The following is a 12,638-nucleotide window of genomic DNA, read 5'->3' on the forward strand; positions in this document are numbered from 1 at the left end:
CAACACTACACCAACAGTGACAAGACACTTCATGAATTCCCGAGGAGAAATGACACTTTTCACGCTGTTGTTTTACATATTACACAGGCCTGAAATACACACGTGCAATCAGGACCTGCAATACACATGCATTAAACTGAGTGATCATTTAAATCATAGTCACTGCCAGGTGGATTGACTCAAACAATGTCAAGATTTTTCCTTTCATCGTGCTGAGTCATCGCTGTCACTTATGATGTCTCCTTTCCTCCTCATCATCATCTTTGAGCAAGCTGGCAAACAGAGCTGCACCCAAAGCTACAAGGCCGACACCTGCGATAGCTGCACCTCCAATCGCCGCTGCTCTGTTAACCTGTGAAGACAAACGAGTGGCACAATGAAGGTCAAGGATGTTTGGATGAAAACCTTTCACTTGTGGTCATATTTGCATACAACTAAGTTTCAAGTTGAAGCTAAAGAAAGAATTCATGTTTGGAGACCACCACATGTCACAGTTAAGGCCATATTAAAAGTAGAATTATTTGACTGCTGTAGGTCAAACCTGTGTAGTACCTCGGGGCTGAATTTGTTATTGTTTCATACTGTGATGTTGGCAGTACGATAACTGGAAGCTAGCGGCATTCAGATTCAGGTTAAACTTAAAACAAATGCTTTGTGCCAATTTGGGTTGCATCCAGTAGTGATCCTCTGTCCTCTGATGATGCTGATTGACTCTGGTATGAAATTTCTCAGAATATCTGTGACAGTAGGTCTACTCAATCGTTGCAGCTATGTTTTCCTATTTCTGTTCTGTCATAGTGCATATTGTTTGACTGACAGGTGTTTCGGCCTATAACACCGCGCCATGGTAGAGGCTGAATGTCAGCAGGGAGCACCAACCTGCAGCACTAATGTACATAAAGCATCAAATCAAAGTCGAATGTATTGAATACTAAATCTAGCTGTAATCAGTCTGATTTCTGTGGCTGAATGTGGTAGGTACTTAAAGTGGGTTGATTAAATAAGCTCTTTTTTAAACTTGTAAATCAGCTTACTAATCACCCTTTGTTGTTGGAAATATGAGCAATCATAATGCATTTAGCCTCACATCTGCTTCTTATCGACTAAAATAGATTGGGCTTGATTTGTGTATTGTTACACTGTATGAGATGCTTATGAGACAGATAAGGGATTTGCCACTTAAACATCAATAACATACATTAAAACTACATCTGTTATGATTAGTGTACTTGTACACTACTTGTATTTGTCTCAGTTTCTAATGGAGAGAAAATTATGAAAGAACAGAAATGTTTCAAGAGAATTCATACTTTACTTAACACTACTAAGTTAAATGATACCAGACTAAGCACAATTATAATGGATATTTGAGAAAATAATTTAAAGATATTGACTTACTTTAAACAGTTAAAACAATTAAACCTGAAGATTAGATATTCAGTGAATTAACATTTAGTTATTAACTTTTTATATGGCAGTTTTAACTGTTAGTGGCGGAGTCTGCCATTCCCCTCAGATTACCTACACACATATTACTTTACTTTTAGTGCTAACACTTTTTTATTAATATCGTTCTAGGAAGTGTTAGTTAATAGATGATAAGGGTTTTATATTCCATTTAAGATGATTATTACCATTGTTATGTAATAATAAGACTCTCAGCATGTATAGAAAACACAATATTGTGAATTTAGTTATGGTTTACGATGCACTTATTATCAATGACATGAATGAGTCCTTATTACAGAGGCACAGATTCGATTCCAGCCCTTTGCTGCATGTCATTAATTTTTTCTTTCAATATTTTTTAAAACAATGTTAAGATGTGCATTATAAAGTATTTATTGACATCATTGTTCAATGCATTGTTTACGCGTTGAATCCCGTATCTGCAAAAAGCATGGTTAACTGTCATATAAATGCATAATAATGTGTCCCTTGTGCCTACGGATGTCTTCATCCTCATAAAAAGACTGTGCAAGTATTACCTACCAACTAATACTTAATAAGAGGACATTATCACAAAACCTAACAGCAACCATACGATACACACCTGTCGAGACTCGGGCTTGCCGTATCGTAGCTCTGTGACAAAGTGCTCACAGTTGCGAGTGATGGGGCAGTATGGAAACTCCCATCCCACCATTCTACAGGCATCCCTCACGATGACGCGACGCTCGCGAGGCTGGTACTCGTCATCCAGGAGGTTGTTGATTTCGTAACGATTGGATCCTACAACTTCCCAGAGCTTCTGACGCCTCACCTCTGCTTTGGAGCTGTCCATGAGCATCAAGAGGTTACCAAAAGGGCTTGAATCATCATCTGTGTGTGTTTTATAGAAGACACAGACAGGAAATGAATTTGAATAAAAAGAAAAGGCACACAGAAAAAAAAGAAAGAGAAGGAAAAAATACATTGCCATTCATCGAGGCTTTTTCTTTGCTATTATTTAACATTTACATATAACGTCCATCTAAAGGGAAAATAATTATGGCAATATGAATGTCGTAAATGCAACACTTCACTTACTTGGAGGAATCAAATGAACAACTTCATTTCCACCGACGTAGATAGCCCAGTGCTCATAGGTCCCACGATAGATCTCGATCAGGTCCCCGGGCTTTGCCCCATGGTTGAACTAAAATGATTAGAAAAACAGTGTATGTATAAATCCTGAAAAATATAGTCAGTGAGTAAATGATCTGTACTTAAATGTACCCACTGGAGTTTTCTGACTACTCAACCCAATATTTCACATGCGGTTTCCCATTTTGTTTGTGCACATGCATACGTAAGGGCATGGGCACGGCGTTGTTTGATAGTAGCAAGAACGCGTGAAGAAGCAGAGCAGCAAACAAACAAAAGCAGGGAAGAAGACTGCAAGCTAGTAAACATGGATGTTAAGTACAATTCAATCTCAGAACGCATCCATTATCTCTCTGATGACAGTTTAGCCTCTTGGGGCAACGGCTAATATTTCGGGCTTTCTGGTGTAGCCAGTGGAAATCTGGGCCAAGACTTCCGTGCAGGGGTCATTGTTTGTGGTCCGATTAGCAACTTGAAACACAAGACTAGAGTTGGAGTTGAGGGTCTATCTGCATGTTTTTTTAGAGCGAATTATACACACAATGTATTTTGGAACCTTTCTTTAACCTCTGTTAACTAGAAAACTCAGCAGGGTGCATTTAATATGGATGTTCCTGTTTGAAATGAATCTTCTTTTTACTGCCTGAACTTTTATTTAATCAATAAATGTATCAATGACTCATCAATCTGAACGAGCAGGGCAAGGGAACGGCCAGTTTGCTTATAAAAATTTGGCATGAAAGAAGATACATGCACAGATACAATTAGTCAACATTTATTTACTTATCAGAGTTTTTCTATTACATGACAAACAAAGGAACTTTTTCATGTTAATATGTTAGACTTGTTCTGTTCCTTCAGTCTGTAATCTTATTTTAGTGTTACCAGAGTGTCATAGTAGAATTTGTCTAAAATTGTAACACATACAGACGCAAACTCAAAGTAAACTCAGTGGGAGACATTTACATTATGTATTGAAATCCATGAATACTTAACACACCAGATATATACTGTATACTTATATACATATTTAAAAATGTTGCCAGAGTAAAACAACATGTTTGAGTTTAAATCATATTATCTTTAAATCTGCACTAACTCATCAGATCAGAGCTCAGCAGCAGGACACTCACCAGTGTTGGAGCCATGTCTTCAGTTCTTCTTCTATTAGTAAGAGCAGTGGTGAAGCAGTCAATTTATGCTGCTGGAAACTGAAACCTAAGTGTGCTTACTGAGAAATGAAAGTGTGTCACCTGACACTGATAAAGCTGAGGGGCAAACATGTAAAGATTAGATTAGCACACCGGTACACACTGCAGGCTGTGTGCCCAAAGCAAATGTTGTAATTGAGGACATTTCAGGTGGTGCTGACTGGTGCACCAAGGCAAAGGTTTATAGTAAGGTTCACTTCTTGGGAAATGTTCAGTAAGAGTTGTCATGCTCCTTAAAGTTTATCTTTGTTGGACTTTCAGTGCAATGCTTTTGCAGTGACCTGATGATTATACTGGTCAAGTCATCACGTCATTAAACAACTGGTATATATGTATATATAAAACTTAGTCTATGGCTGGACTCTGTACGGGCAATGTGGTTACAGTTATTGTGAATAAAATTGTCACATAGATGGTCAGTGATGTCTATAATGTGAATTCCTGGTTATAAAATGTTCATCTGTAGTGGCCCATGTAATATTTGTTTGTTGTGAACTGGAGTAAGATGTCATGGTTAAGCTATGTTTGACACAAATAACAGAGGACTGCTTAAATGAATTCAGCAAGGTAATCATACTATTTAACACAAATTGTTGTTCTGGATTACTCATCAAAGGTGTTATTGTGTAATTCAGGTGTTGAGGAGCTGCAGCATTTATGGAATACTGAAACCTACACTGTACTCTTCCTCCCACCTGTCAGCTTTACAACACCTGTCTGCTGTGCTCCGCCCTCTTTCTTCACTGGTGCACTGATGTTCTCTCAGCCGGAAACGGAAAGTGAAACTTAAGTCTCACCGGGATCATTTCCCTGCACTACTTTTAGATTCTGTCTTTAAAATGATTTTTCCTTATTTAATAATGTTACTCCCTTTTTAACTCAAAACACACACAGACACACACACACACACACACACACACACACACACACACACACACACACACACACAGACACACACACACACAGACACACACACACACACACACAGACACACACACACACACACACACACACACACACACACACACACACACACACACACACACACACACACACACACACACACACACACACACACACACACACACACACACACACACACACACACACACGCGCGCGCACACACACACACACACACACACACTAATGCTTAATATGGCATATATCAAAGATGGCTCAGAATGAATCGCTCAAGGGCAAACAAGGCAACACGACTTTGTACCACGACTTAACATATATCTAATGTTGTTGCTGCAAATGCAGAAAAAAAGCTTTTTTACAGGGATTAAATTAAAGGTGCTCTCACTGGGATCAGTTATTTTGGATAAGATCAGATATTTACCTGATGATAAATTACACCTAATGATTAATCCAACCTGATTATAAAAAACTGAGGTAATATTTTTGATTTGCTGCTTGAGGTGAAGTTTATAACAACTTGCTAATGTGATAATATGTCAGGGATGTTTGTCTGTCAGCTTGTTTTGGAATCCCTGCCCCCTAGTGGACAAAATCTATCAAAGCAGCTTTAAAAGTTGAATACACTTGCACAAATGTAGCAGCAGGTGAATGTTGGGATTATCTGACAGAGTGAACTGGAAAAATGATTTGTAGGAAAGCGTCCAAGCTGGGAGACCTGGAAGTTCAATTTCTCCCCAGTTCCTCATTAACTGCTTAAAACAGGAAGCCCTCAATCAGACCAGCACAGGGATCCCAACGGCCTTTTAGCTCTGCAGGATGTTTGGAGAAATTCCCCCTACTCAGATCAATGCTGCTGAGCCTTTTATTAAATACAGCTGTAATACAGTAAGTCCTGCATCCCAGCCAAGAATCTTTTTTCTCTTTTTTCCTTTTTTTCACTGTTCTGCTCTCTTCTGGTTGTCTTCACCTCATTGACAGCAGACAGAAGCCAGAGGAGGGATTTGACACCAAACATTCATCTCTCTTCCTGTCTGTCAGTGCTGCCTTTTTACCACGGCACCTGTTGAATGGCGTGCCATAAATGCCATCACCTGCCCGCTGCTTCACCCAGCCTCTCAACATCATATACTGTATGCTTTCTCTCTTTTTATTTATTTATTGTGTTGCATTTTGAGGGGACATATCATGAAAAAAATCCCTTTTCCAGTGCTTGTGCACAAACATTTGGTATCTAGAGACAGATATGTGGGATTCAACAATCCCTTCTGATTTGGCTCCTCCTTCTGTCACATGCAGGCTTAAGCCAAAGTTTGAGAGCTTTCTTTGCAAAGGTGCACCATATTTTTCTCACAAGCCAATCTGAGCAGACTGGCCTTTTTCTGGAGTTTTTTTTTTACGGACAGGCAGAGGGAAAAGCAGGTGTATTCATTCAGACAATAGGAGAAAAATGATGTGTTTTTTTTAACGTGTTCTGGCAGGTACCTGAAAATGAGCATATTATGGGACCTTCGATGTTGTGTTCACACCGACTGCATAAACTCGCTTCACGACCCGCTACTCACGCTTGAGTTGAAAAATTTTGCACAGACACACAAATGACGTGGATGACGCAAATTTTGCCCGTTTCGCATCATTTGCATTGCCCGCCGTGAATTAATTTGTGTTTGCATCTTTGTGTTGACTGTGTTTGTAATTGTGCCGCCCAAATCACTTGGAACTTGACATAAAACTGTATACTTCAAAAAATAAAGATTAAGTTCAATTGGATAACTTCACACATAAATCCATTTCCTTTTCTGGCAAGTTCTCTATATTTGAAATCCAGGTGCTTTTTCCTTGTTTCTATCTTTGATTTGTCTTTTTTTTATCCTAATTTTGTTTGTATATTTTTTAAATACATTTTTTTTAGATTATGTGGTAAAATGTGATGTATTTTTTCTTTTCTTTTATCTTTTGAAAGAAGCAGAGCAGAGTCTGAATATCATGGTTATGCTTAAAAAAAAACACTTTTTTCAGTACTTCATTTTAGCACAGGGTGTGAATTGTGAAGTATATAATCATCTGCATGCTGGGCTCACTGTGTATCCCTCTCTCATTGACTTTTTTCTCTTGCTCGTTTTTCCTCACCGAATCCACACCTTTTGCCTTCCATTCTTTCCCTTCCTTGTATCATTCCCCCTTTGATATTTTCTGTCTCTCTCGATTACTTTACATCCTCCTTCCCACCCTCCCTCTCACCCCTTCACTTTCGACCTCTGACCTTTCACACTGGAAAAACTCCAGCATGTGTGTGAGTGGTGGGTTTAATCAGAGCCTCAGGCAGAAAGCAGAGCTCTCATCGCTAACGCTGGCCTCCTCGTATCCCTCCTAATCCCGTCCTTGTGGGCGCAGACTACCTCTGTGAGCTTCGACCGACAGAAGTTCACTTTTCTCATCTCCTCCTAAAGTCGAACCACCTCCTTCCACTGCACCCCACTTTACCGTAGGTTCAAGCATGTAAGCAGGGCTGTGTCAGATGTTGGTCTTTGATATGCTAATAGTTTCCCCTTTTTCATGTCCTTTTAAAGTATTGACTTGTAGTAATGCAGGCGCAGTATGATACTCGGCCTTGTACACTGAGAGAGGGAGGAGATATTGTTGAAAACATTCTGCTTAGTCAGTGATTTCCACTTTTTCCTCTTCATGTTCTGAAAGAAGAAACCACTTCAATCGGCTGAGAACAATGCATGTTTAGGAATTTGTGGTTGTAACGGGAGTGGCTGACGGACAGACGTCACAGTGCTCTTGGGAAAGAGTCGTCCCTTTTTATAAGGACTCAAGCTCAAGGTAAGTACACACAAGAGTGAGTTTGTTTTCTTAAAAACACAGTAAGACACATAAATGCAAGAGAAAAACATTGAAGTTTAATATTTAATGACTTCATTAAAGGTTAATAAATCATTTCATAACTGTCTATAGATGAATAACAAGAAATTGTTGTTGTGTTTCCCCTTCAGCACTTGCTCGATGTGTTTTTCTAGCTTTTTAACTCCTTTGTGGCTATTTAGTGAAAGAGAAAGTCATCACTCTTAATAATGACATTAATGTTTTCAAACTAGATAGCATATTAGAAAGTAGATCAATAATAAAGTAATAAATACAACCTTTAAAAAGTATTCATTATTTCTGTATACTACCTAATTGTTTATTTAAAATCCTTGCAAAGATCACACATTAATGAAGGGTACATAATGACTCTTTTAGGACTCAAAACAGGACTCAGACTTATTTCCGACTTTGATCTCTTCTAATTACGGATCTATTAAGCCTTATTAAGTGTTAATAAATCATTAATCAACATCACTAAAGCTATTTTTTCCGACAACGTAAACTCTAAATATAGTGTGCCCTGTCACAGTGGTGGTACAAACATTTTGAAAGGTACAAGACACATTTTATTTGCTTGTTTGATTTAAAACAAACAAACATCAGTCACACCTACAACATCATTTTGGGGGAAATATCCTGCAGATTTTAGGGGAAATAAAAATCTATATTTGTCTTGGATCATATATCAGATTAGTGTCTGCGGTGCTGCCTCAGCCTAGACTACATTTTACATCAGAACAAGCCTCCTCCTCCTCCTGTACCCATATTCAACCACAGGCGGGCCGTAAATCATGCCGGCTGTTTGGCAGAAGTTGTGGATCATCGTACAATGGTTAATTAAAGCCAGATCAATCCCAGTGCCACCGGTTCTTTCTTTGCACTGCGTCTACAGAAAGCAGTCCCACGGTACCTTCAGCCCAGCGAGCGATGAGGAGGAGGAGGAGGAGGAGGAGGAGAAGGCCTGTGATGTTTGCTCAGGGCTAGAAAAGAGGCTGCCACTCATATTTGTACAGAGGACAAAGCCACGCAGGCACTCTGGCACCATATGAAAGATGTGTTTTCACAGCATATACAGCAAATACAACTGTTCCTTATTTATGCTCTTTTTCGAAAAGCCAAATTTCAGGAAAATGAGTTTTGTGCCAGTTGCCATGGTGACTGGTCAGAGCAGGGGATAGTTGAGGGCAGAGTTCACAGCTGAATTCCTTATGACTGTAGTGGTGCATAATCCCACTGGAGGGCAGTTTAGATACTAAAAGGAGAACAATGGTACAAGCCGAGATGATAAAGCTGGCAGAGATTTTTGAACAAGCACCTAAAGCCGGTGCAGCTTCAATCAACAGACATGTAAACTTGGATGTGATGTTCAATCTCTGCACCAAGGGCTGGCTCTCCTTGCATGAATTGATCCCACCCCTTTCTGATGGAAAGAGGATAGGGCAAATATTTCTGACAGTGGAAAAATACATTTTGAAAGGTCCAATACATAATCCAACTGTACACAAGACACACCAACATACAACACCAACATATCTTGAATCTGTGTTTGGGTGATCCAGTCTGTCCTCGTTCCCAGGGCGTTTTGTCAGAACCCTCGGAACATAGTTAACAAACACCGGCCTTTTACCCAAGAGACCATGGTTCGTTTCCTGCTCCTATCCTGTGCGTCACTGTAGTTACATTACAAAATATGCTTATTTTAACCCATCCCTCGCTCGTTTCCTAACCAAGTTGTTGTCTGAGCCTAACCTGTAGTTTTGTGTGAATTCATAACGGTAACGTGTCCCCTAACATAACAGTACATAACAGATCCTCTCTTATTACCTAGCACAAGATCAGCACAGTCAGAGAAGGCTGCAGTTGGTTGTGTTAATTTACAATCTGCCCCATGATCACAGCGATTCCATTGTAATAAACGGATTTTAGAAACCTTTGTATTTTAAATCCTGCTGTGATCCAACCCTTACATAAGCAAACTGCTAGATCTAAGTTATGAATACTTTATGATGCTTTTCGTTTTCGATTTTTCCCAAATTTTCCTCACAGTAGAGGCAGCAAGCACACATGGTGCAACATGGGACTTCACCAACAGTAAAAGTAAGAGCTTCTTCTTATCTTTGCAAGCTGGTTCAGTCCTTTCATTCTTCTGGATGTTTTTCCCAGCCAAGAATGTTTCTGAGAGGAGACGTGAGGAGAAAAGGGGAAAGAAATGCCAGCTGTAGAGTTGTCATCTTATAAAACTCATGACAAGCCAATGAGTTCTCTGCAGCCTTGGCCAGTAAGACTCAGAGCAGCTAGCAGCATGGGATGATGGGTGATGTGAAAAGAGTTCTCGGTCCCCTGTACAGACTTCCTGCTCTGGGCCAATCAGCCAAGACATATCATAACACAGTGTACCCGACAACCCCAGGAACTGATGTGACCCTGAATGCAGCCCTGACCTCCGTCTCTGTGCTATGGCCCCTGTCAGGGAATTGTATCATTTTTACTGTAAATGTGCAGATATTTGACTATGTGCATGTGTGCTTATCGTCCTGTGTAACATGCATGTGTATTTTTCTTCTGTGCATACTTGGATTTTGCATGTTTGCGACTGTGTGTTTGCCTGCCGGTGTGTACTTGCTGCCTGTAGATGGTGCATGTGTGCTTATGAATAATCATGTCAAATTGAGCTGTCATCTCCAGAATGCAGATACCCCGTCGCCATCCCATACATTCTTGTGTTTTTGAAACCATAAACTCATATTTTCATTTATTTTCAAGAAATGACTCAGTTTTCCTTTGAAGTATCCTGCCTGTTTCCAGTGCAAAGGCGAACAAAAGAACACTTTGGCCTAAATTCAGTAAATCAAAACATATAAAACTGGTCATGGTCAGTTTTTCTAACCGATGTAAGCTACAGTGTCTTTTCTTTATCGACATCGACAGTATTTTGTTACCGTTTTGACAACGTATGGAAGTTTCACGCTGAGATGAAATTAATAATGCATAAATGTGTTCACCACTTTAATGTTGCAGCTCTCAAACTTAAGTCAACTCAAATCAGACTGATTTATATACTAATGTGTAGCTTAATCTACAATACAGTTTTTTTTTATTGCTTTGTCCTGGTTGAAGAAACTGGTAACCTCTCAGTCTTCACCATCACTCTCTCAGCAGAGCAAAAGACACCTCTTGCAAATGAGTTAACCCATTGTCATTGCTTTAACACACTTCCCGCATCCTTTTGCAAATCAGTTAACTCAGATGTCATTCAAGCAGTCCAAACTCCACTGCTTTAGCTGTGGTAACCAAACAGAACATATATGTTCCCATCTCTTAGACACTTCTCGACCAGTTTGAAATCACTGAAGCACCTGTTTGACACTGCTTCACAAAACTTTTCAATTTGCAATCAGTCTGCAGGCTTCCTCCATACTCTCCATTTTTAAATCCTATAGAGGAATTCTTCAGTGCATGGAGATGGAAGATTTACGATTTAAGATTCAAGATTCAAGATTCACGATTCAAGAAGCTTTATTTATCCCGAGGGAAATTATTTTGCAACAGTTTCAACATTAAGGTGGGAAAGGGTCAGAGTAACAATAAGCATAAAAACATAAATCAAATCAAAAAAAAAGCTAACGTAAAATAAATCAAGCAATGAACTAAGTGTGACAGAGTGCAACAGACATCGTGGTTAAGCGTAGGTTTATACAATATACAACAATACGCACTGTGCAGTTTAGCAGCAGATTGAAATGAAATAAGTACAAACCAAAGAAGTGAGAAGGAGCGATCAGTTATAAGTGTTAAAAATGTTAAAAATGTAGTAGCATTTCCCACAGAACTAAGTGACAGTATGGCACAGTGGAGTGTAGCAGCATTTCGTACTGAAGTAAGTGACAGTAAGTTACAGTAAACCACAGTGAAATGTAGCAGCATGTCCTAAAGCACAGTAAGTGTAGCAGCAGATAGTTACAGTACCACAAAATAAGTGATGTAGTGGTGGTATAAAGTGACAGTGTAGTATGGCAGCATTTCTTACTGAAGTAAGTGACAGTACAACATCAACACTATGACCAGATGCCCTTGATCGATGCAATGACCGCTGCTGCCCAAGATATAGATGCAGAGGCATGCCAAGGCTGGATCAGGCATGCAGGAAGATTTTTCCCTAGGTGCATCGCAAGAGAAAATATTGAGTGCGATGTAGATGAGGCCATGTGGCCCATTCGTCAAGAGAGAATTGACTAGAAGAGATTTTTTTCTTTATTGTACAGAATTTTTATTTTCATTTTCCTTATGTCTTACACAGTGTTGGATTTTTATACTATATATGTGGTTTCTGATGGAATATTTCATTTCTTAGCCACAATCTCAAAAAAATAAAGAATGAATACTGCATTCAATAAAATTAGAAAAGTCATTGTATATGATTCTGGATCTATTTTTTGCAAGAAAGCAAATTGGCACTGATATGTGAGCTGCTGAGCAGTAATGCAGCACTGATTCACATTGAGAGCTGAATGTTGTATTTTGATGCCCCTTGTCTAATGACTGATTGGAAGCGCTTATGCACTTGTGTGCAAGTTGTGTTGTTTGAGGGCAAAATTTTCTTTTGGTCCATATTTTAAATGTTTTGGTGGAGGTAGAGCCTTTTGCAGGCAAAATGAGTCATTTTGACCGTTGGTGCCACGGTTTAGGCCTTTGCGTTAACAGTTTTGAAGAATGTGTATTTTGAGTCGACTACTGCGTCAAAGCAATCAAAAAAAACTGTAATATATCATAATTCATTAGATTTTTATATTTTGTACAAATAATCTGAATTTTCAAAGTAGCTAACGGCAGCAAATAAATGTAGTGGAGTAAAAGAATAAATAAACAAAACAAGGAATAAATTTGCCTTCAAAATGTAGTACGGTACTGCAGTAAATGTACTTAGTTAAATTCTATTATCTATTTCATCAGTTCTTAAAATGATATTTATTTCTAAGTGCTTCTGTGTTGGAAGGGAGACATGGAAACAAACTTCAGAGTTGAGAGAAGTGTCAGAATCAGCAGGCAGAAGGT

The 12,638-nt window shown here is 39.1% G+C and overlaps 1 protein-coding gene across 1 annotated transcript; it reads right to left on the reverse strand.

Annotated features, from left to right (window-relative positions):
- Positions 1 to 226: 226 nt before the first annotated feature.
- Positions 227 to 3,734, reverse strand: LOC310954930 (phospholipase A and acyltransferase 4-like; the record flags this gene model as incomplete). The annotated part of the gene is made up of 4 exons (XM_083924619.1): positions 227 to 352; positions 2,054 to 2,322; positions 2,530 to 2,638; positions 3,720 to 3,734. 4 exons carry the CDS (start codon positions 3,732 to 3,734, stop codon positions 227 to 229), a joined length of 519 nt encoding a protein of 172 aa, XP_083780745.1.
- Positions 3,735 to 12,638: the final 8,904 nt, after the last annotated feature.

Source organism: Echiichthys vipera (genome assembly GCF_963691815.1).
Source record: "Echiichthys vipera genome assembly, chromosome: 12".
Lineage (NCBI taxonomy): Eukaryota > Metazoa > Chordata > Actinopteri > Perciformes > Trachinidae > Echiichthys > Echiichthys vipera.